Source organism: Molossus molossus, unplaced genomic scaffold (genome assembly GCF_014108415.1).
Source record: "Molossus molossus isolate mMolMol1 unplaced genomic scaffold, mMolMol1.p scaffold_m16_p_1, whole genome shotgun sequence".
NCBI lineage: Eukaryota > Metazoa > Chordata > Mammalia > Chiroptera > Molossidae > Molossus > Molossus molossus.
Genome location: NW_023425344.1, coordinates 195,488,295 through 195,514,238, shown reverse-complemented (window position 1 = coordinate 195,514,238; position 25,944 = coordinate 195,488,295). Strand labels below are relative to the sequence as shown.

Below are 25,944 nucleotides of genomic sequence, written 5' to 3'. Positions count from 1 at the left end.
CCACTGAGCCAAACCAGCCAGGGCTGCACTCCTTTTTCATATAACACAGATTCTATGGTTTGTGTTATTCACCTAAATCCAATAACTTATTCACAAAACAGTCTTTAACATGTTTCTAAGGGTAATGAACTTGAAGTCTCATGACCCAGATTCAAGTCCAGGAGCCACAACTTACCCATTCATATGACTCTGAACTTCTGTACCATATTTTCTCTATTTATAAAATGCTGATAATAATAATAGCTGCCATATTTTTATTCTCATAGAGTTGTTTGGGGCATGAAATAAGAATGTGGATATATTGTGTGAGGTTCTATAGAAATATATATGTTTTTGTTCTTATTTTGCTATTTTAAAAGTTTTTAAAACATTGATCAGATTCTCTTACACTTCAAACTCCTTTCAGGCAAATTAGTAGAGTTACCAGAGAGGCAAAAAATAAATAGAAATGAAGTCAATGTAAAGCAACTGTAGGTCATCATGATACCTGTGGACTCCCTTGATCCTCTTGGTTCCTTTGAACCTCCTTACTCAGAGTGTGATCTGTGGGTCAGAAGGGCCGGCATCACCTGGGAGCTTGCAGAAATGCAGAGTCTCCCCCCACCGCCCGCAGACTTCCTGATGCAGGGTCAGGATCTCCAGGGGCTTTGTGTCTACACTTGAACTTGAGAAGCACAGTATAGCACACCACCTGGCCTGGTGGCATGTAAGGTGGCTCTACACAAAGCAGTGAACGTGATTTCGATTACTGGGTTTGAAGAAATCAGAAGAAAGTATTGCTAGCTCACAAAACCAGTTGCTTCATAGATTTTCTTTAAGGGGGAGCTAACAAGTAACCATTCAATAGACTTACGAAGTAGTAGAGTAAGTTATAGTTGCATATAGCAGAAATTATGAAGATGGCTCTGACGATTGGTTTCTGTATAACTTAGTCTAGAAGCTTGGTGGGATTTGCAGCGGGTCATCGCAGCTGCGAGGGACCTCCGAGGTGCCTTTAGCCCCAGTCAAGGGTGCACATAGAAGACACAGCTCTCGTGCTTGCCAGGCACCCCGGATCAGACTAGGGGTGTCCAGAATCACCTTGAACTGACCAGATGAAAATACAGACTGAACTCAACGCCTGGGGGCCTTGCTTTATCTCTCTCACTCAGTGCTCTGTTGGGAAGAGTTCAAGCACCAAAATACCCAGTATTTCTTTATTAACTACTTAGAGGAACTGTAGCGACAGAAGAGTCTTCAGTTTCTTTCTCTGTACCAGACTCCAGCTAATTGTCCAACCTGTGACTAGGTACTCAGGAAAGTTTTCATTCCCCATAACTCACTTTCTCTTGGGACACAATTATGGAGTTGAGTTCAATTCCTCATGAGGTCAGTTTTTTAAGATTTTGCCCACACCTTTTTCTCCTCTCTTTCATTTCTTCAGTAACTTTCAAAATGACATAAGTAATAACAACTAAATTCGTAAGCACCCAGCATGTAGAAGGGGAAATGCTTTGGAATCACTACTGTGCTCGCACGAGGGCCTGTGGATTTTCCCTGAGCCATCCAGTTTCCCACACATGCTGCTAAAATAAGCACCTGTGTTCTTTTTCAGTTCCTGTTCCCATTCTTTTCTCAGCCCATTATTACTCTATCTTGACATTATACTTTGATTTTTATGGTCTGTGATTATCCACCTGAATCCATCATCTTAGCCAAATGGTGGAGTTTAGTTGGGAAGGATTTCCTTGGAAATGAACCTCTTTAGCCTATTGATTGGTGTTGTTGCTCCCCATGGAAAGCTTCCTTGGAAGAAGAACCTGAAATCACATTTATATCTACTGGGGAAAAAAATCTGAAACATGAAAAAGGTATTAATATTTTAAAAACCCACTTTTATGGAGATTTATAAATCGAAGAAGGGTAATAACTGGCACTATTGTAAAGAAAGACTTCTATGGAAATTCTTGAGTCGTCTGTACACAAAACTTAGGTATATAAGATGACAGTGTTTACAGCATTATTTATAATAGCCTGCACTGAAAGCAATCTCGGTGTCCCCTAGGACAGCCTATAAGTAGTACCATTGTTGAGCTAGTGGAATAACATTCAGCAGTTAAATACGTTAGATTTATAGGGGAAAAACAAGATGCAGAAGAATGAATAATATGATACCATTTGTATTTTAAGAAATGAGTGGGTGGGGGTGGGGGAATAAAAGGATGCTACCCGTAACAGGTAACTGTCAATTCTGGGAAGAGGCCCAGGAGAAAGAGAGAGACCTTTAATTATTATAAAATGTATACTTTTGAATTTCAAACAATTCTGTGCAATAAATATTAGTGATTCAGATGTGTTGTGAGACAGTGATACACCATCACATCATTTTCTCTTCCCCCAACCCACACGCCCCTCCTGTCCCCACCTGCATCAGTGCTCTTCATGAGTATTAACTGAATGTCTTTACTTTTCCAGGGGGATGATTTCTCTTTTTATCCTCACCTGAGGACATTTTTGCATTTATCTTCAGATAGAGTGGGAGGGAAAGAGGGAAGGAGAGAGAGAGAAACATCAATGTGAGAGAGACACATCGACTGGTTGCCACCCACACAATCCCAACCGGGGCCGGGGACAAACTGCAACCAAGATATGTGCCCTTAGCGGAAACTGAACCCGGGACTCTCTGGTCCACAGGCCAAAGCTCTAACTGCTGAGCCAAACCGGCCAGGGCAGAGGGATGGCTTTTGAGAGAGAAAACAAATATCAGTGAAGTGGCCAAAATGTTGGCAACTGAGGGAAAAACAAAGACTTTGCCCAGGACCAGAAACAAAAGGCCCTATGTAAAAACAAGCCATTCTTGTGGCCAGTGTGGCTCAGTGGTTGAGCACCAAGAGATCGCCGGTTTGATTCCTGGTCAGGACACGTGCCCAGGTTGTAGGCCTGATCCCCAGTGGGGGACATGCAGGAGGTGGCCAGTCGATGTTCTCTCTCATCAATGTTTCTTTCTCTCCCTCTCACTTCCTCTCTTTCTAAAATCAATAAAGGAAAAAAAAAAAAAAAACAACAACAAAAACCAAGCCATTCTTTCTTTGTTAATTTCAGTTAGTCATTTAAAACAATTCAGATAAACATAATGGCATTTTCCTAAAGAAAAATTTGGTTTGGTTTTCCTGGATAATTACTCCAGTTGCCTTTTGTTCCTATAAGGAACACAAGGTTATTAAATCCTCATTTCCATGGCTAGTTTGAGGGTGGAGGCTTTGGGTTATTGATGAAATTTTTTTTGAAGTAGATTTTTATCTTTTGTTTTTTTAAAATATGTTTTTATTGATTTCAGAGAGAGGAATAGAAAGGGAGATAGAAACATCGATCTGCTGCCTCCTGCATGCCCCCTACTGGGGACCCAGTCACAAATCTGGGCATGTGCTCTGACTGGGAATCAAACTGGTGACCTCCTGGTGCACGGGACAACACTCAACCACTGAGCAACAGCAGCCTGGGCGACTTTTGCCTTCTTGAAATAGGCCTACATATGCCTGTGTCCCCCCAGGGCCCAGGAAGTGCATTTGACACCCAGGTTGAGTTATGAATAGATCTCACTTTTGCTCCTCACCTTTTCCAGTTGCTTAGCATTTTAAATTTACCCAATAGCATTTTAGTTAATTATTTAAAAATTTTAGGTACCTCAGATTTAAAATCAAGTAACTGTTCTACATATAAATATTATTTTAATATTTAATATAAAAGTTAGTAATGAATATTTTCCAGTTTCTAGCTCCCCCACCCGTCCCCTTCCTCCCCCAGGATGGCTTCCAGTGTCATCAGCCTGCCCCTTATTTCGCCTTTGAGGTTCGTCTCTGGATGTCTGCGCACCATATCTGGAGATATTTTATGCCCAGTAATAGCTCTTCTACCAACTTTCATACATGGTTGAGTAGGATGTTTTTTCAACTTTATTTCTGGTTTTTGCTGCCATGCAAGTACTCCCTCTGCATCTTTTTCTTCTAATCTGAATTCCGTGGTCATGACCATGCCCATTTCTTTCAGATGGGGACTATTTTACCTTTACAAGACATGAACCCATTGGAGTGTGCGGACAAATCATCCCGGTGAGTGTATCTCCTCGTGCTTCATATTTATTTTCATTTGAGCCAGTTCTCTTAAAGATACATAAAACATGGATCTCAGCGATGTGTGTTTTCCATTACTGGGGGGAAAAAAACCGAGCTCATGTTGTTGACATATCTTTAACAGCCTCCCTGCAAATGCTTATTTGAACAGGTTAATAGGGTTTCAGCTCCGTTACCAGGAGTTGAGTTCTCAAGTCATGGAATTCTCATGATTAAAATAAGCAAAGCCAAGCCCAATGTATTAATAACCTGCCCTTGGTTATGGATGTCCATTCGGCTTATGGAAAACTAATGCTTTGCTATATTTGCTTGTTTATTTTTTAAAACTGTGAATCACCATCTTTCCAGACATATTGTTTTATATGGTCTTTTAATCCCATTCTTTCCCACTGTTTCTTTTCACAAGAATCTAGATAGAAGACTCTACAGAAGACACAGCAGTACCATTAACGTCACGGTCATAATTGAAACCATGCCGGGCTGTTGTGTGTCTTGTAAAGGGAAATAGATGTAGTGCTTAGTGTTTGGATTGGAACATTAAACATTGTCTTTTTTTTCTGTCTCTCTCTCATACACAGCCTTGGCACTATACAAAACACCATCGAATCTCCCAACAGTTCCAGCTAATCGTTCTGGCAAGGATTTTAGGGGAGGCTCAAACTAAACTCTTACACTGTAGACAAGAAGTTTTCTCTTTTCAAAATACAGGAGAACGAGTTAAGATAATCTTTGGCCTTGAGGGCCACAGATTTCTGAGAGGCATTCATGTTCTTTTCATGAGCTACAAACTCTGCGTTACTGTGAAATATATTAGAGAATGAAAACAAAAAACGAGAGAGTTGGTTTAAGTTCTTCTGCTCCCAAACCACCAGGGAAACCCCACTTGGATCCGAGCAGGGTGAGGTCTGTCACCTTAATGGCAGGAACTGAGACCTGCTCTCCTCGCCCTTCACAGACTCTGGGAGCTGCAGCTTTCACTGACAGGACAAGAGTGCTTGTCAGCCAGCTCCACTCAGTTACCGCGCCCCAAGATTTATATGCTGTAGATGGAACTGAAACATCACTGTGGACTCCCAAGTTTATAAACAACTAAGGGGAAAAGAAATTGGGTGTTTGGTGAAGGCAAGACACTTGTATATTTTTGCAAGCTTGCCAGGGCCAGTGAGAATCTTTCAAGGATGGCAGCTGAGATGCTTCAGGCAGAAACACGTTGTGGTCAGGGACTGAAGTCGGGACCAGGCTTTCTGTTTTCTTTCTTAATGAAATTATCAACGACACCTGATAGTCCTGAGGCTCATGCCTGCTTATGACAATTCAAGCTCAATATTCTTTTAAAATTAGTTTAAACCATTTTTGACCCCAAATTCAGATACTCACATACATTTTTTTAGTCTCCACGAGCTTATTTTGCAATGGAAAGGAAGCAAACTAAAATTTTTGCATACTCAAAAAATAAAGGTGCGTTCTTTTTTTTTTTTATCATTATGTTTTTATAGTAATACATGTATGTAAAGAAAAGGCACAACCTTGAAATACGCATTGACTCAAATATAATTCACAGCTGGAATTTTCTCTTCTAGTTCTTCCACACTGGAGAGCTTTCATACCAGTCTGAAATTCCTGGTGTAAAAATCACAAATGCAAGAAAAACTTTTCATATACAAGAACTTACTGGAACCAAACTCTCATTTTAAAAACATATAAAATAACAACAATGAAACACCAAAACAAAACAAAGAAAAAGCAAAGTCTCCGTTCTCACTGTGCGATTTCTTTTGCTGGGTAGTTAGAATTTAGTAATTTGGATTCTCAAGGTCAGTCCTATTTTATTCTTAATGAAGTAATTTAAAAATCCAAACATCTACACTTTGTGGTGGGACAAGATTTATGTTGAGGGCTAGTCTGAGAAATCTGAGAAGTCACAGCTTGAAAACAAAGTAGCGGAGGGATATTTTTCCATCTATCAACCTTGGGTTTTTTCCTTTCAGTGGAACTTCCCCCTGCTGATGTTTGCCTGGAAAATTGCTCCAGCTCTGTGCTGTGGCAACACAGTAGTTATTAAACCAGCAGAGCAAACACCACTCAGCGCGCTATACATGGGAGCCCTCATCAAGGAGGTAAGAGAAACTGCCTTCAGGAGCGGCCCCCGCCCCGCGAGGCTGGGGCCTTTGGGGCATATCTGACTGAGTGTGCTTCTTCAGCTCTTACACGCCACGTTTCCTCCCATTCTGTTTTGTTAGGCTGGCTTTCCACCAGGAGTCATCAATATTTTGCCAGGATATGGGCCAACGGCTGGGGCAGCAATAGCTTCTCACATTGGCATAGACAAGATTGCCTTCACAGGGTCTACCGAGGTAGGTACCTGGGAAACCAAGGGTGGAGACGCAATCCTGCGAAGGAGTGGGGGGGGTAAGAGAAAACGGAAAATGTTACTTAGAGCCTGGACACCAAAAAGCAGTGGGCACCCAGGCCCTCCGAGGGCAGCCTTGGTATAGTAGCCGGAACAGGAGATCTCCAAGTCGACCATTGAGGCCACAGACCTCTCTGATCCTTTTTGTGATGCCATCTGTGTAAAATCTGTCCCAGAAAAAAAAAAAAAAAACCTTTGAAAATAAAAGGAACGCAGAGGCAAAAAAACAGATACACTATTTCAGAAGAGAGTTTCCCAATAACTGGGTTTATGAACACTTTCTTGAGTCAAGAACAGTAATGTCAGAAGCAAGTTGAGAAGCTGGAAATGAAACTAATCTCTGGTAGAGATTGAAATGGGAAGCTTTCTCTTCTATTTATTTCCACCAGATCCTGTAGATACAACTGGCAACTAACTATGCCCATGAGTCGGATAGAGAGCAGGGGTCAGCAAGCTTTGTTCCGAAAGGGCCGGGTAAGGAGCGTAGACTCCGCAGGCAGTGCGGGCTCTGCCGCAGCCGCCCCGCGAGGCCCGTGGAGCACCACGCAGTCGCTGTACAGGCTGAGCATGGCTACGGGCCCATAAAGCTTTACCGAGAGATACTGAAATTTGAATTTCATATACTTTTTACACCTCACAAAATATTAATCTTTTTAAGATTTCTTTTCCAACCATTTAAAAACACAAAAGCTGTTAGCTTGTGAGCCATACTAAATAGGCAGCAAGCCAAATTTGGCCTCTGAGCCAGTTTGTTGATCCCTACCTGCTACAGTCACAAGTCTGCTTGGAGAGGTTTCTAATACAGTGTTGCTCCCAAATGTCTTGGATTGAGGTACCAGAGGTGACAGAAAAGAGAGTCTGAGTCAAGTAGACCTTCACAGATGACACCATTATTGAACAAAGGATGTTTGCAGGTCTAGATCAGTGCTACCTAACAGAAATATAATGAGAGCAACATTTGTAATTTAAACTTTGCTATTAGCTACATTAAAAAAAAATTTTAAGTGAATTAATTTTAGTAATACATTTTATTTAAACTGGTATTTCCATATTATCATTTCAATTTACTATCAGTATAAAAATTATAATCCCAGTACTTTGCATTCTTTTTGTGGTTGTTGTTACAGATGTTTCTCCTTTTTCCCCCATTTGCATTCTTTTTCAATACAAAGTCTTCAAAATATGGTATATAGTTTATATTTATAGCACATCTGAATTCACACTTCAACTTTTCAGGTGCTCTGTATTGGACAGCACAGATCTAGGAACTTGAGTATATCAGCTGATACAGTTAATGATACTTGGTTAAACTGACTCATGTTAAAATACTTCCTAAGAGATTGATTAATAAATGTGAGTTTTAATTTATAGTTACAGATGATTAAGTTTTGTTTTTGTCAACCTTTTATTTAGTTGTACCCTTATAATAATTTTGAAACATCTAAACCAAAATGTGAGTGTAAAAGAGAATCATTGTTCCTATTTAAACTCAGTATATTTCTGGATGGTGTGGCTTGCGTGTCTGGCTCACCAAAAGGTTGGTGGTTCCATGCTCAATCCCCGGGAGGGTGCATGCAGGAGGCAGCCGATGGATGTTTCACTCTCCCATCCATGTTTCTCTCTCTCTCTCCCCTGTCCTCTCTCTAAAAACCAATTTTTAAAAATCTTGAACTAAGTATAATGCTTTGAAAAAATTTGCTAAGGGCTAGATGGTTAGAAAAACTGCAGTCAATGAAGAGTGGACAAGGCAATTGTAAAAGACGGGGGGAAATATAAATCTAGATAGAGCATGCACCTGGATTGCTTTGCAAATGTTTTGAACTCCTCATTCCATTTTAAAGAAACTGAAACCAGAAATCTTAAACAATATTTTAAAGGTATGGTTTAATCAGAAAGAACAGGTGGACCCATAATTAAAGAAAAGTCCTTGGTCTTAGCTCCAAAGACTGGAGAATGCACATATTTCTAAAACTAAAAGGAAGTACTTAAAGTATCTTACCCTATGCTTCAACCTTTTTTTTATTAACTAACTGATGGTTCTGGTTGCTGGTTGAGTAGCTTGGATTGTATGATCTTTTTATAATGAAAATGAGATCATAATATATAAAATAAGATATACTTTGTATATGAGTCTCTATAGATTACCTTCATTCTTTTTGTTATTGTTGTTGTTGTTAATCCTTACCCGAGGATATTCTTTCCATTGATTTTTAGAGAAAGTGAGGTAGTTGGGAGAGAGCGAGACAGACAGACAGACAGACGAACAAATTTATTGGTTGCCTTCCGCATACACCCGGATCAGGTCTGGGGATCCAGCCCGCAACCCAGGTACGTGCCCTTGACTGGGAATCGAATCCAAGTCCCTCTGGTGTGGAGACGATGCTCTAACCACTAAACACACTGTCCAGGGCCACCTTCATTCTTTTTAATAGCTTAGTAGAATACTCTTGCATCAGTGTATCATATTTTAATCCTCATTCTTGTACACTTCATTTTTTTTTCACGTTTTTACAGTTTATTACATAGAGTATTAAAAATGCTCAGAGATCAGATTTGTGTGTGTGTGTATGTGCACATGCACGTGTATATGTTATTCTGTTGAATATGTTTTAGAAGTAGTATCGCAAAACAAAAGGATATTTATATGTTAATTTGCTTATAACCAAGAACGTATTAGAGTGACTGTTTTATTTTGAGATCTCATTATGTATTAAGTATGTTAATTTTCTGTTTCTTCTACAATTTGCAAATATTCCCAGTTTGTTCTTTGCGTTCTAATTAAAAAAAAAAAATGAGTTGTCATGCACAAGTTTTAAATTTGTATATAGTCATATCTTTCAGTCTTTCTCTTAATGGCTTCTGGGCTTCCTGTCATCTTTAAAAAAACCTCTTCAAGATTATACAAATGGTCTTCAACATTTTCTTTCAGTACCTTTATGGTTTTGTTTTTGTTTAAATCTTTAATCTGGTTGGAATTTATTTTCATATATAATGAAAGATGAGGCCTAAGTTTATTGTTCTTATAAATGAGTGTTCAGTTCCTTCCACACCATTTATTAAACAATCTATCCCTTGGCAGCTCATTTGAATAAAACATTAACATTATGTGATAAATTTCTATATATATATGTTTCTGTTTTGAGACTCAAAATTTTATCTGCCTATTTTTTTTTTTTTTTTTTTGCCAGTGCCAGATTACTTTAATTACTAGTTTTTAAAAGATGTGTTGCAATGTAGTGGGCAAGATAACCTGTTAATTTAGTTTTTCAGAACCTTTTGGCTTTTTTTGCCCATTTTTTCAGATAAAATTTCAAATCCGTTTTCTTTTTTTGCTGTAGAAAAATTTTAATTGAAAATATTCATGTTTTATTTCACATCATAGTGTTGCACATAATGGCCAAGCCATAAATCTTAATACAACAGGCTTCCTGTTTTAATTCAAAGCAGTCTAGTAAAGAACAAAACAGCCATTTAAAATAATTAATTATGAAAATTTTAATGTTGATGCTATTGCAGATACCCCCCCCCCCACTTTGCCCACCTCCAACCACCCCCACCTCCTCCTCCCTTGGCCTTCACCACACTATTGTTTGTGTCCATGGGATATGCATATATGTTCTTTAGATATTCCCTTCCCTCCCCACTGGCACCTGCCAGTTTGTTCCATGTATCCATGCTTCTGGTTCCATTTTGTTTGCCAGTTTATTTGTTCATTAGATTCCACATATTAGTGGTGTTTATCTTTCTCTCAGCAGCTTATTTCACTTCACCAAATACTCTCCAGGTCCCTCCATGCTGTCTCAAAGGATAAGAGTTCATTCTTTTTTACAGCTGTGTAGTATTCTAATGTGTAAATGTACCACAGCCTTTTTATCCACTCATCTGCTGATGGGTACTTGGGCTATTTCAGATCTTGGCTATTGCAAATAATGTTGGTATGAACATAGGGGTGCCTGTATTCTTTGATTGGTGTTACGAGATTCTTAGGATGTAGTTCCAGAAGTGGGATCACTGGGTCAAAAGGCAGTTCCAATTTTAATTTTTTGAGGAAATGCCATACTGTTTTCCATAGTGGCTGCACCAGTCTGCATTCCCACCAGCAGTGCACTAGAGTCCCCTTTTCTCAATAACCTCGCCAGCACTTGTTGTTTGTTGATTTATTGATGATAGCCATTCTGATTGGTGTGAGGTAATACCTCATAGTAGTTTTTATTTGCATCTCTGAAGATTAGTGACCTTGAGCCTCTTTTCATATGTCTATTGGCTATCTGTATGTCCTCTTTGGAGAAGTGTCTATTCAGGTCCTTTGCCCATTTTTTAATTGGATTGTTTGTCTTTCTTTTGTTGAGTTGTATGAGTTCTTTATATATTTTGGAAATTAACCCCTTATTGAATGTATGTATCATTGGCGAATTTGCTCTCTTGAATATGGGTTCTCTTTTCATTTTGTTGATGGTGTCATTGCTGTGAAGAACCTTGTTAGTTTGATGTAGTCCCATTCATTTATCTTTTCCCGAGTTTACCTTGCCATTGGAAACATATTAGCAAAAACATTGCTGCGAGGGATTTCTGAGATTTTACTGAATATGTTTTCTTCTAATATTTTTGTGGTTTTGCGACTTACATTTAAGTCTTTTATCCATTTTAAATTTATTCTTGTGTATGGTATAAGCTGCTGGTCTAGTTTAATTTTTTGCATGTACTTGTCCAATTTTCCCACCGTCATTTATTGAAGAGACTGTCTTGACTCCATGTATGCTCTTGCCACCTTTGTCAAATATTAACTGACCATAAAAGCATGGGTTGACTTCTGGGCAGTCTGATCTATTTACTAAGCACCTTTCCTTCTTCCCAAAAATTTCTCTTTGGAATTTTGATTGGTGTTACATTACCTTTCTATATTAAATTTAGGATACCTGCTTTCTCTACAAGATTCACTTCTCATCTAGGAACATGATATAAATCCCCTATCTGTCCTGTCACGTTCATCACTGATGTCACCATAAAGGTCTTCCACATTTCTTGATCAGTTAATTTCTAGGCATTTAAATTTTCTTCCAAAGGTATTTCAGTCTAGAAACTGAGCACTTTACAAAAAAAATCACAATATCATGTATTAGAAACTTAATTGAATGGATGACCTAATGCTTCAAGCCAGACAGGATGTGGCATAGTGACCCTGTAAGAACATATCACTTGTTCCCAGGCTGCTTGGGTTCAAATCTGTTTTCACATTTAAGATTTTTTTTTAAGACTATTGAAGTATCATTTACATATAATAAAATGTACTCATTTAAGTATCAAATGTACACACTCATGTAACCATAACCCAGATCAAGATATAGAATTTTTCCATGCCCTAAAATAATTTCTGATGTCTCCTTGTGGCTAACATCCTTGGTCCCAGGCAACTGCTGCTGCTTTTTATTAAATTTGTCTAGTCTAGAATTTTGTATAAATGGATAATATAATATACACTCTTCTGTATTCATTTTTGGATTGTTGTTTAATGAGTTATATGGTTTCATTTAAATATTTCACCTTGATTTTTGTTTTCTATTTGTCCCATTCAGAATTTTGTTCCTTTTCCCTCCCTTTTTTTTTGCACTTTAAGCAACAAAATTTATTGTCTCACAATTCTAGAGGGTAGAAGTCCTAAATCAAGGTGTCAGCAGGGTTTATTCCTTGAGATAGTGGTCTTCCTACTATGTCTTCTTTTTTTTTTTTTAAACTTATCTTTATTGTTGAATATATTACAGATGTCCCTCTTTTTCCCCCCCTTAACTCCCTCCTCCCCAATTCCACCCCCTCCTGCTTTCCCCACATATTGTCTGTGTCTATTGGTTATGTATATATGCATAGAAGTTCTTTGGTTTCTCTCTTCCCGCCCCCCCCTTCCCTTTGAGGTTCATCAGTCTAACAACCAATTTGTACTTAATTGCTTCATCTTTTCACCCAACTCCCCTCCCATCTGGCTATCAACAAAAAGTTCTCTGTTTCTGTTCTGCTTGCTCATTTTATTTGTAGATTCAGTTGTTCATAGATATGTATTTATTGCCATTTGATTGTTCATATTTTTTTTAATCTTCTTCTTTAAGAAGACCCTTCAACATTTCATATAATACTGGTTTGGTGGTGATGAACTCCTTTAGTGTTTTCTTGTCTGGGAAACTCTTTATATGGTCATTGATTCTAAATGATATCTTTGCAGAATAGAGTAATCTTGGTTGTAATCTTGCTTTTTATCTCTTTAAATATTTCTTGCCACTCCCTTCCTGGCTTGCAAAGTTTCTTTTGAGAAATAAGCTGACAGCCTTATAGGAGCTCCCTTGTAGGTAACAAACTGCTTTTCTCTTGCTGCTTTTAAGATTCTCTGTTGTATTTAACCTTTTGATGATGATGTGTCTTGGTGTGGACCTCTTTAGGTTCATCTTGTTTGGGACTCTCTGTGCTTCCTGTATGACTTGTATGTCTGTTTCCTTCACCAAATTAGGGAAGTTTTCTGTCATTATTTTTTCAAATAGGTTTTCAATTTCTTGCCCTCTCTCTTCTCCTTCTGGCACCCCCATGATGCAAATGTTGGTGTGCTTGAAGTTATCCCACAGGCTCCTTATACTATCCTCATTTTTTTGGATTATATTTTCTTTTTGCTGTTCTGATTGGCTGTGTTTTGCTTCCTTATATTCCAAATTGATGGTTTGTTTCTTGGCTTCACCTACTCTATTGATTCTCTGTAAATTATTATTTATATAAGTAGTGCATTCTTCATTTCTGACTGATCCTTTACTATGCTCTTGAGATCCTCACTAAGTTTATTGAGCATCCTTGTAACCAGTGTTTTGAATTCTGCATCTGTTAGATTGCTTATCTCCATTTCATTTAGTTCTTTTCCTGGAGTTTTGTTCTGGTCTTTCACTTGGGACGTGTTTCTGTCTCCTCAGTTTGGCTGCCTCCTTGTGATTGTTTCTATGTATCAGGTAGAGTTGCTATGTCTCCTGGGCTTCCTAGGGTGGCCTATTGTAGTAGGTGGTGTCCTATAGGGTCCAGTGTCACAGCTTCCAGATCACCCAGCTGGACCCTCGGGATGCACCCCTTGTGTGGACTGTCCACCCTTCTGTTGTATTGAGTCTTGATTGCTGTTGGCATGTCAATGGGATGGTTTTACTTAGGCTGATCAGCTACAAGGACTGGCTGTGCCCACTGACCACTGGCCTCTGACTACCTTGGAGGATCAGCCCTGTCAGAGACCACCACACAGAGCAAGACTTACTTCGTCAGGGCTCTGGTACCCACTGAGTCCGCTCATTGAGTGTGTCACTTGTGGAGGTGGTTGGGTGGTGGTGCTTCCACCTGGTCTGAAGCTGTCCACTGAGTGTGCTGGCTCTGGGGCAAGGTCAGCCACTGCCAGTGTTTTACTTGGGACCACCAAACATAAGCTACAAAGTGATCTGATGAGGCTGCTTCTAGTGTCGGGCATGGGGCCACTTAGTGAGAGGTATGGGACTACCTAAGGCCAGATGCTGCTTGTTTGAGAGAATTTAGGAAAATCTGAAGCAGGAGCCAAGACAGGCCAATCCTATGGTAAAGCAACTGTCAACAGCTTGGGTGGGCCTGAAAGTTGGGTGGGGCGGGGCCTCAGGGAGTCACCAGGGCGGGGCAACCAGTGTGAGCCAGGTTGCTGGAGTCCCAGATATGGCGACTGTCTGCCGCCCCAGGGAAGGGCTCACCAAAGGAACAAGGCCTCTGACAGCACGTCTGTCCCGGAGAAAGCCCCCTCTCCAGCCCTCGCCCCAATGCCAAACATCTCAGTTCTTCCCCGTATGTCTCTGGTGCCTTTCAAGCTGCCTCCTTCACACTGGAGCTCAGAGGGAGCGAGTCTGAGTAAATCCATGTTGGGTCCCTTTAAGAGGAGCAGCCTGGGGCTCCCACAGCCGCAGCCTCCCTGGGCCTCAGTTCCCGCTGGTTTTACAGCCAGAAGTTGTGGGGCTTCTCTTCCTGGCACTGGAACCCTGAGTGGGGCACCTGGTGTGGGACGGGGACCCCTCAGTCCTCAGGGAGGACCTTCCCAGCTGAGGTGTCCTCCTGATTTCTATCCGCCACACATGGATGTGGGACCAGTCCATCAGCCTCCGCCCCTCCTCCCAGTCTGGATGTGGCTGCTGCTTTAATTCCGTAGTTGTGGGACTTCCATTCAGCTTGGTTTCAGGCGGTTCTGAATGATGGTTGTTCTGTAGTTTAGTTGTAACTTTGATGTGGTTGTGGGAGGAGGCGAGACCCTGTTTACCTATGCTGCCATCTTGACTGGAACTCCCTTTTTCCTCTCTTTCTGCCTTGTTTTGGATGAACTAAGTACTCTGTTTTATCTTCTATTTTGGATTATTGACTATACCTGTTTTTTGTTTTTATCCTCACCCGAGGACATTTTTCCATTTTTTGTTCAGACAGAGCGGGAGGGAGAGAGAGGAAGGGAGAGAGAGAGAGAAACATCGACGTGAAGGGACACATCGAGTGGCTGCCACCCACACGACCAACCAGGGCCGGGGACAAACTGCAACCGAAGTACGTGCCCTTAGCGGGAACCGAACCCGGGTCTCTCTGGTCCGCAGGCCGACACTCTAACCGCTGAGCCAAACTGGCCAGGGATGACTATACCTGTTTTTTAAGTGGCTGCTTCAGTAATTACAATATGCCTTTTAATCAGAGTCTACCATTACATAGTATTATGTTACTTCACATATTGTATTATTAGTGTACAAGAGAATTCTTTATTTCTCATCTTATCCTTTATCTTATTTTTTTTTTATCCTCACCCGAGGATATTTTTCCATTTTTTGTACAGATAGAGTGGGAGGGAGAGAGAGGAAAGGAGAGAGAGAGAGAAACATCGACGTGAAAGGGACACATCGAGTGGCTGCCACCCACACGACCAACCAGGGCCGGGGACAAACTGCAACTGAAGTACGTGCCCTTAGCGGGAACCGAACCCGGGTCTCTCCGGACCACAGGCCGATGCTCTAACTGCTGAGCCAAACTGGCCAGGGCCTTTATCTTGTTTTTGTCCTGTAGTTTCCTACAGAACCTTGCTACTCTTTTTGTTCCATCAGCTTTTTGGACCTTTTTAAAAAATGAGAAAACAAATTATTTGGTATCTATTCACATACTTGACATTTCCGTCCCTCGCCTTATTTTGGTGTAGGCCCAAATTCTTTTCTGATAATGTTTTCCTTCTGTGTAAAGATCTGTAACATTTCTTATACTGCAGGTCTGTTAGTGATGAATTTTTTCAGCTTTTGTCTGTCTGAAAATGTGTTTAGCTTGTTTTTATTTTTTATGACTTCTTTTTCTACATATAGAATTCAGATTTTACAGTTTTTATTTTATTTAACTTCAACACTTTAAATATGTCATTCTGGGTTTTTTTCTGACTTACACTGTTTTTAATGAAAAGTTGTTCTTATCTTTGTTTTACTGTACATAATGTTTTTTCTCTGGCTGCTTTTAAGATACTCTATTTTTACTGGTTTTCAACAATTATGCTTCTGTGAAGTTTTTTATTCCTAATTGAGGTTCATTGGAAATTCTTGGATCTATGAGTTCATAGGTTTCGTAAACTTTAGAAAACTTTGACCATTATTTTCTTAATATATATATTATGAAGAAAATTTAATATAGACACGTAATGTGACCACACAGAAAGATTAAGAAATGTTATTCTTAATTGTCAAAAAGCACAAATAGTCCTGGATGGTTTGGCTCAGCGGTAGAGCATCGGCCTGCGGTCCAGAGAGACCCGGGTTCGGTTCCCGCTAAGGCCACGTACCTTGGTTGCAGTTTGTCCCCGGCCCTGGTTGGGTCGTGCGGGTGGCAACCACTCGATGTGTCCCTTTCATGTCGATATTTCTCTCTCTCTCTCTCCCTTCTCACTCTATCAGAACAAAAAATGGAAAAATGTCCTCAGGTGAGGATAAAAAAAAAGCACAAACACCCCACATGTCCATCAAATGATAGTTGATAAATAGACTGTAGTATTTCTGTATCCACACATTGGGATATTATTCAGCCATAAAAAAGGAATGAAGTACTCATACATGGTACAACATAGATGGACCTTAAAAACATTGTTAAATGAAAGAAACCAATTATAAAAGACCACATATTGTATGATTCTATTTATATGAAGTGTCCAGAATAGGCAAATTTATAGACGGAATGTAGATGAGTGGTTGCCTGGGGCTGAAAGGAGGAGAATGGGAACGACTGCTAATGGATATGGAGTTTGTTTTTGGAGTGATGAATGTTCTGGAATTAGATTGCAGTAATCGTGATGGTCACACAGCTCTCTGAATATACTAAAAACCATTGAATTATACATGTTAAAAGGTGCCTTTTATGGAATGAATTAAATTTCAATAATGCTGTTAAAAATGGATGGTTTTTAAAAAGTATTTAAAGTTTTAATTATGGTTATTAATAGCCAATATTGATTGAGCACTTACTGTGTGCTGGGTACCTGCTAAGTGCTTTGCATATATCATCTCACTACATCTTCACAGGTGAGCAAAGTGTGGCTGGGGGAGGTTAAATTACCTGCCCATGGTAATTACCATGGTAAATTACCTTCCAGGTAAGTTGTAGGTTGGAGAGTTGTATCCAGAGCCTGTCCTCCACTTCACGGAGCTGCATGGCCTCTCTGGCTAAGGGGCTGTACACAGTCCCATAGGAGGAGGGAGCCATTAAAAACCAGGACTGACATATCCAGGGGGATACTTAGGAAGGGTAATCTCTCTGTGGAACATGTTTTGTTCAAAGCATGGTTAAAAGTATCTAATTCTGAAAGGTTGCTGTTCTAACTCAATTTTTTCTTTCTTTTTCCTCCTAAAATTTGCTTTAAAATTGCATCTTTAGCATCTTTAGATTGTGTTTGATATATTATACTTCCATCTGACATCCTGGAATATAGGACCTGACATATTAAACCTCAGCTATCTTAAGTCAATTCCACAAACATTTATTGAGCACATATTAAATATCAAATACCATGCTAGACCTTAGAAAACTTGTGTGATTTCAGTTTAACTCAGGTGATTGAATGTTGGTTACTGTGAACATGTAACTAATATTGTGGGATGTGTGTGGGAGTGTGGAGGAAGAGAAAAATAGTTCTGCACCACTTTACTTAAAAATTTCCTGATTTTGCCCTGGCCGGTTTGGCTCAGCAGTTGGAGCGTCAGCCTGCGGTCCAGAGAGACCCAGGTTCGGTTCCCGCTAAGGGCATGTACCTCAGTTGCAGTTTGTCCCCGGCCCTGGTTGGTTGTGCAGGTGGCAGCCACTAGATGTGTCCCTTCACATCGATGTTTCTCTCTCTCTCTCTTCCTCTCTCTCCTTCCCGCTCTATCTGAACAAAAAATGGAAAAATGTCCTCGAGTGAGGATAAAAAAAAAAAATTTCCTGATTTTGAAGATGTTTTCTAAGATTAAGGCTAGAACTAAAATTCTCTTGCTCAACATGCTTAAAAAAAAAAATCTTTATTGTTGAGAGTATTACAGATGTCTCTCCCATTTTTCCCACATTGCCCTCCTCCACTCAGTTCCCACCCCACCCCAGGCCTTCACCACCCTATTGTCTGTGTCCATAAGTAATGCATATATACATGGAAGTTCTTTGGTTAATCTCTTCCTGCCCCTCCTCCCCCTTGCCTCTGAGATTCGTCAGTCTGTTCCATGTTTCCATGCCTCTGGTTCTCTTTTATTCATCAGTTTATTTTGTTCATTAGATTCCACATATAAGTGAGATCATATGATATTTGCTTTTTAAATGTATCTGTGCATTAAGAAGTAGCCCTGGCCAGTTTGGCTCAGCAGTTAGAGTGTCGGCCTGCGGTCCAGAGAGACTCGGGCTTGGTTCCCGCTAAGGGCACGTACCTCGGTTGCAGTTTGTCCTCGGCCCTGGGTGGGGTTGTGCAGGAGGCAGTCACTCAGTGTGACCCTTTCACATCAATGTTTCTCTCTCTCTCTGTCTCTCTCTCTCTCCCCCTCCCTCCCTCCCCCCCTTCCTTCCTCCCACTCTATCTGAACAAAAATGGAAAAATATCCTCGGGTGAGGATAAAAAAAAAAAAAAAGAAGTATTGCTAGTTGAAGGTATTTAATTTTAAATAAAAAGCTACTTGATGCAAAGATAATATTTAAGACAAAGATAATTCTGCATCTTAATTCTACAGTTGTTAATATTCACAACTGGGAGAATGTAGGTTTATTTCCTTTTCTCTTTGGACAAAATGAAATTGAAGAGGTGTGGGAACTAAAGTACAAAGAGGACTTGGAGGAACCCCAACTGGGGGACCCTTGTGAGTAGTATGTTGCTTGATATTGGCAGATAATCAACAAATACTGGTACTGTTCAATTCTCAGAGTCATTTCCCATGTCTGACATTAAGGACCAGCACTTGCACAACGCTCGGTACATATTTGGCTGGAATGTAAAATGGGAGATGAGGTTTCACTGTTGCTTCTCAATAACAAATGTAGTTTTCATGTTTGTCATTTCAGGCAGCTCTACTTTTCACAGGCATTTGAATTCCAGAGCTGTAGATTAGATACTGATTCAGTATGTATACTTAAAAGTTTCTCTAGAAGTGAAAAACCTTACAGAGGTTGGGAGAAAAAAGCCCCAAGGACTTAATTATGACAGATGGGACATGTTGAGGAGTTAGTGTGTGTCTGATTTCCTAGTGCCCCGGACAATTGGTGGATGGAGCCAACGCTGGACACCAGATGTTCAGTGATTGCTGAACACATAATCCTTGTGTTCTAGTGAAAGCATTTAATATTTAAGGGACACAAAAGTGTGCAGAAATTAGGTAAAATATCAGGTTTTCCCCTATACCCATGTCTCACAAATCATCTTTTTAATCCTCAAATTACAGTAGTCTCACCTACATTCAGGCCAAGTTAATTTTCATCTACAAAACTATCCAGTGGCTTATCATAAGCACAGGTAATAACTGAGCTGAATAGTTAATAATCAATCTCATGATCAACAAAGACCTCATAGAATTTAAAATGAATTTATGAAGTTAAGAGTTTTAATGTAGTTTTGCTTGAATTAGTTTCTTTCAATCCTTTATTTAGAGTCTCTTAAGGGAAAATAAAGTGCTCCTACTCCTTTGCTAAAAAAAAAGCTGGAAAGAATGCTACATCACACCGTACTTTTCTCTAAAAATGAAAACAAAAACAAACAAAAAAACTAGAGGAATTCCTCACTTTTTCAATGAGAAGTTCCAAACACAGCCTTCAAATCATACTAAAAGCAATCAAGATTAAATAAGATGTCATACCCATGTCAGAAAACTAGACATAATTGAAACCCCTATAATGATTGTGTGGAGTTGTTCACAGTACATGTTATTCACATTTTTTCAGCTCTCAGACTTCCTGTCTGTAGATGAGTGGTAATTTTACCCAATTCATGGATTGTGAGGATGAAATAAACTGGAATATCTAAGGTGTTTAGAACAGGGCCTGGTTCTTAGTCAAGTGGCAATAAATATTAGTTGCCATTGTTTTCTGTTTATTTTTAAATGACATTTATAGACTAGCTTATGCTTAGGAAAGTGTGGGATAATAATAGGAGGGGCTGGATTCAACTGGCCTTGGACCAGATCCCACCTCTCCTGCTGTGTGACCTTGGCCAATTATTTAAGTTTTCTGAGCTCTCATTTCTTTATCTATTAAGAGGGGCTGTTTAAGTTCTTAAAGGTTTGTTTGTGGATTAATTGAGGTAATGTATTTGTAAGTCCCAGTTCTGTTGCTCGGCACATTGTAAAAACTCAGTAAATATTAGCTGAATTTGACTTCCATTTGCAAAGAATATGTCTATCAAAAGCTGATGCCTGCTCACCCTTGGCAGTTTTACTTTCCTTTTGTTTGTTTTATAGCGTTTATAAATATTTTACAAATATTTTTGTCTTCTAATAAATGTTTGGGTTTTTGTGTGTGTGTATTTGCTCTTCTGTTTCACTTTTTGGAAGATTGCCCAGGTGCTTGCTTGGATAAACTGATTCTGAATCTCTCTTTTTTAAGTGGTAGAGTGTACTGGATTTAGAGAGAGTGCTGGAAGAGGACACTTGGTACCTATTAAGGAACTTGCTTACGATTTCACCGTGGCCTAGATCGGGGGCCACTCCTCAACTAAGTTTGCCAGAACTGAACTCAGGTGCAGGGGCAGGGTCCTTTGCAATCAGTGTAATGTAGTTAGCGTTGTTTTCCAGCAGCTGTGCAGGACTGCCTAGGCTACAGTGATAGAGAGGGAGTGGGGGGCGGGGCTTATTTAAATGCAGATTCATGGGCACCACCCCACGTCTTCTCAGAACATTTGGAAATGGGGTCCAGGAATGCTCATTTTAATAAGGTTTTGTAGCGATGAGTATGGTCATTAACGTTTAAGAATCAGTAGTTTATGTACAATTCGAGTAGTTGGGTCCTGCTCCAGACTACATTCCCAGGCCCATTTAAGGAAAATCCTGCAGCTCTGAGTTTGTTGATCTGTGCTGAAATAAAACGTTTGTGAAAACGGGCAGGTCCCACTCATGTCTGCTGTGCCTGTGTTCCCATCCCAGCAATAACCTCTCTCCTCAGCACCAAAGGAAAAAAGAAGTTAGTTCAAAATTCGTTTAACAGCCCTGGCCGGTTTGGCTCAGCGGTTGGAGCGTCGGCCTGCGGTACAGAGAGACCCGGGTTCGGTTCCCGCTAAGGGCGCGTACCTCGGTTGCAGTTTGTCCCCGGCCCTGGTTGGTCGTGCGGGTGGCAGCCACTCGATGTGTCCCTTTCACATCGATGTTTCTCTCTCTCTCTCTTCCTCTCTCTCCTTCCCGCTCTATCTGAACAAAAAATGGAAAAAATGTCCTCGAGTGAGGATAAAAAAAAAAAAATTCGTTTAACAAAGCTGTAGCTTTGTATAGTATAGGCATTTCTTTATCTTCATAGGAAGAGCAGTAAAAATGAAACATGCAATCTTCAAAGATACAGAGATTAAATGGGGGAACCGAGAGACAGAAGAGAACATTTGGCGACGGGAATGAGGTGGAAGGGATCCTGTGAAGAGCTTTGCTGTTCAGGCGGCTCCCACAGTGGTAGCTTAACCGCAGTGTGAATAGAGGACGTCTCAGCTACGTTTTCTGACAGTGCACATTGCATATTTCTCTCCAGAGAGAGGCTTGCGTTCACTTGGATGGGAACCAATCCTGTGGACTCTGGAGTGTCTCTTAGTTTCCTCTCTGGAAGGATATCACTGACAGACAATAGAGCCCGAGGGAGAAGCGTTTGTCTAGAATATGAAAGCCAACTTACTGTTAGCCATATTAATGGTGGCAGGTGGAGCATTTTCACAGGCAGTCAAATGATCACATAATCCTCAACCCCCTTTTCAGCTTATATTTTTTTATTCTTTACCCATCCTTTTTTAATTTTGTAGGCTACTTGGGAAATTGTATAGATGCTTTCAGAGGGCACATGTCACTTACATACGGATTTGAACATGACTTTTGTTTCGATTACCCAAGGGAGGGGGACCTGTTGGTACATCACAAAATGTCTGTGACAGCTGCAGGAAGCTTATTTCAGGTGGCTGCTTTCCATTTACTTTAGTAAAGGCCTTTTAAAACCAAACAAAGTTACTCAGATTAAAGACAATTAATTCCTACTTCTGCAGCTAAATACACAGGCAATACATGTAAATATTTAATAAGTGGATATGGAAGGACTTTAGCGAATACAGAGGCAACAAACAACCTCATAAAGTATAGGAAAACAGTTTGCATTTTGCTTTGTATGGTGTTTCCTTTATTCAGTTAAGTTAACAAACCATGATTTCATCATTAGTCAACAAGATAATAGAGACCATCAAAGCGAACTACAGGAGAGTCCAGATTGATTCGTGCCAAGCAAATGTTTGTGGCTAACAGCTGTATTATCACTGATTCTAATGTACGCAGCCGGGGTTCCCCTTTCATTCCCTAAGTGAGATGAATGCCACAGTGCGCGGCGCGGTCGCTCTCTCGGTCACCCTCTGCTGCTTGAGCCCCGAGCCAGGTCAGCTGTCTTCTCTGCACAGCCGCTCCTTCTTCATAGGTGGGAAAGCAGCATGCTACAGTTTCACTTTTTTCAAAAACAAAAACAAAAACAAAAGAAAACCCAGCAAATGGGCCTCTTTCTAAGGTTGTAGGATTCTGCTACTAAATGTCCAGCATTTAAATCAAATATACCAGTTTGATGTGTCAAAACCATTGAGTGTGCAGGTTTTAAATTATTAGCTTTCTTCCTTTCCCCCTTTAATGCTGTCATCTTAACCTGAGTACTGAAGAATAAGGAACGGTGGGCTGGTGACCCTGCCTGCCAACGAGATTCCTTCATTGGATGTAGGTTTCTCTGCTCAGCGCAGGCTGAGCACGAACAGGTCCTAAGATGCCCACTCTGTAGGTCCCCTAGTTAGTGGGACTGCATGAAGTAACTTTGACCAGAGTATACCAGGCTTCTTCCTATCTAAGCAACCAAAAAATCAAAATCTTGATTTTTAAAGCATTTATCTGGACTAAGAAGGGAGAGTCATATGTAACAACAGAATGGCTAAGTGTGCAGGGCAGTCGATGTGGAATATCTCTTAGTTGTGGGTAGTGTGTTTAGCTATTGGAATTCTGTTCCTGGCAGAGGGGCCCTAACCCCAGGGGAACATCTGGAGAAGAGAAGTGGGAACCACAGAGAGATGCTACCAGGGAGCAAAGAGAACCCTAGGCTTGGCGTGGGCTGTGGGAGGCCGCTGGCTCTGCCGCTCCCTGGTGCCTGTCAGCAAGGCATTTCCTGACCTCTCTGAGTCGTGGGTGGGTTTTGTTTTGTTTTGTCTTTTCAGCTCTAAAATAGGGTGATATTCTTGCCTCACAGGGTTGTCATGAAGATGATATAATGTTTGTGAGAACAAGGAGCACATAATAGGTGCACAATAAATGATACCATTAAACAATTAGAAACCTAAAACAGTGAAGGGTTAGAGACAGTATGAGAGAAAAGCCCATAAAGAGTCTTTAATCTCAAGGTTCTTCACCCTAACAACACACTGACAAGTTCTGAGAATTTAAAAAAAAATCCCCACACCTGTGTGCGCCACTCCAGATGCAGATCAGACACTCTGGAAGGAGAATCCAGACTCAGAAAAAGTGTGTACGTGTGCAGAACTCCAGTGTGGAGTCAGGACCACAGAGCCTTGCCTGCATTAAAGATGCAGAAATTTAAGCCAGAGGTCAGTAGGAAGAGGACAGCTAAAATTCAGGCTGAGTTGTGGCAAAGCTGAGCTTTAGAAGTAAGTGTCCTGTGTCCCAGCCTCTCACCTCTGTTTCCCTAAAGACTTCATGTCCTCTGATTTCCAGAGCCTTCGAGAGCAGCTGTCATGATCTGACCCATTGACTCATCAAATTTGAAAATCAGGAGGTGGGGGAGAGGGGGAGTCCCTCGGTTCACAAACTCAGCCTAATGAGGCAGACAACTATTAAAGGAAAACAGTGTGAGTTATGTGAGATCAGCCAGTGGAGCTGGGACCCTAAAACCTGTGGGGAGGGTGGGTGTGGAAAGCTAGTGTCAGGAGAGGTGACAGGTGGGTCTGAAGAAATCAGTGTATGGAGGAAACAAGGGGAGAAGAGGCATTTCAGATGAAACAGAGTATACAAAGACAGGCACATTCTGGGAAGGGCAGGTGGTTCCGTGTGGCTGAGTAATGGTGGGAATAGTTAGAAAGAGCCTGGAAATGTGTTGCTGGATGTATTGGTTTTCATAATCTGAATTTCACAGGTAAAGTTTTGAAATTACTGTTACCACTTAAATAACCTATTTAGGTACCTCAATCCTGTTACTTTCTGGTAGAAATTTGAACAGATTGATTTGAATATTGTAGAAAGTTAAGGACTATCCAATAATACACATGTTGGGCATTTCTATTCCATCATATTTGGAGCCAGTGAGCATAACCATGAAAATTAAGAAAGCAAGGGAGGGTTGGAGCATACAGTCAATCTGTTTGAGGTTTAAGAAATGAAAATATATTGCAGAAAGCAGGCATCTTTAACCAGTTTACTGAGATCTCGATTATAGATTTTTCTGTTTCTAAAAATGGTGGAATATCTCTGAGAGGAAATTCACCCTAATATGCACAATTAATTAATCAAGGGAAAGAATTATCTTTGAGAAGAAATCCATCCTAACATGGGTAATTAATACAAAGAAAAATGTTACCCAGCTTTAGAAACTGTTCATCCTTGAATAAAGGTCATGGAAAGCCATCCATGTTCTCTTTTATTCTGTATAACAAATTATTTTCTATGCAAAATGCTGAGTTTCATTTCCTACCCTGTGCGTTGCTGTGAACATGATTCTGGTACATTGTGGCTCATCCAGGGATACTCCTGATATCAATCTTGAAGACTATTCAAAACCAGGATGGGAGTCAGAGTTGACCTGTGCCAACATTCCTGCTGAGAATTAGCCCAGTTACATTATGTGTGGGGGAGCCCCCAGTTCCCTGCCCTTGCTCCCCTGTTTTGGGTACACGGATACAGCTGAGAGACTCTGCAGGGAGTGCAAAGTTAGGAAACCACATGATAGGAACACCATCACTTTTTCATAATGAGCTCCATGCAAGAAACTGAAAAAAAGATCAGATTTGTCTACCATTCAGTGCAGCTGTGGTGCTTCTATGAAAAACTACTTCTGCTCCATAAGGCGAGAAGAATGCAGAATTGTGGATGGACTCTCAGAATGAGTGGGGGCTCCAGGGGCCCTCTGTGTCTTTAACTCCTCCAACCAACTGGAGGCCGAAGGGACAAAGTCACTGCTTGGCTTGTGCCTCATTCATCAGATGAGGAAACTGAGGCCCAAGGACTTGAAGTGGTTTTCCCAAATTGAAAGGGAGTTAGGAGCCAGCCAGAGTCTGTAGTACCTAGGCCTTCTGACTGCTGTGGGCCAAGTCCACAGACCTGAGCGTGGTTATAATTAGTCGGGCTGTCAGAGATGGTGCAGGAGGTATAATAAGAGTATATTGTGAACTCTTTGCTGATTGGGGGAAAAAAGATAATGATGAAAAATGTGGTCTCTATGCCTTTATCCTGTTTAATCAATATTCACATACTGTATGTTTCCCAAACTATATGTTTATCTGTTTTATCTTACAGATTGCCTGTTTCATCAGAATAGGGCTTGGTTCTATGAAGTCCATCCCTATTGACTTGACTTTTAGCTGCTCAGAAGACCTGAGCGGATGTCCTTGCAGCCTCATTTATCCCAACATGCACTTCCACCTTCTGATCATGCACTAAAGGGGTTCAGTAGGACCAGTGTAGCACATATCCCCAAGGAACCCTACTTACTACTTCCCATCTAAGATGTCCC

The 25,944-nt window shown here is 40.6% G+C and overlaps 1 protein-coding gene across 1 annotated transcript in view; it reads left to right on the top strand.

Moving 5' to 3' along the window:
• The window catches only part of ALDH1A2 (aldehyde dehydrogenase 1 family member A2), a 103,293-nt gene that overhangs the window by 57,523 nt on the left and 19,826 nt on the right, over positions 1 to 25,944 (top strand). Inside the window, exons 5-7 of the mRNA XM_036260618.1 lie at positions 4,027 to 4,088; positions 6,098 to 6,226; positions 6,350 to 6,463. Coding sequence (XP_036116511.1) covers positions 4,027 to 4,088; positions 6,098 to 6,226; positions 6,350 to 6,463 — 305 coding nt within the window. The remainder of the gene's footprint in view (positions 1 to 4,026; positions 4,089 to 6,097; positions 6,227 to 6,349; positions 6,464 to 25,944) is intronic.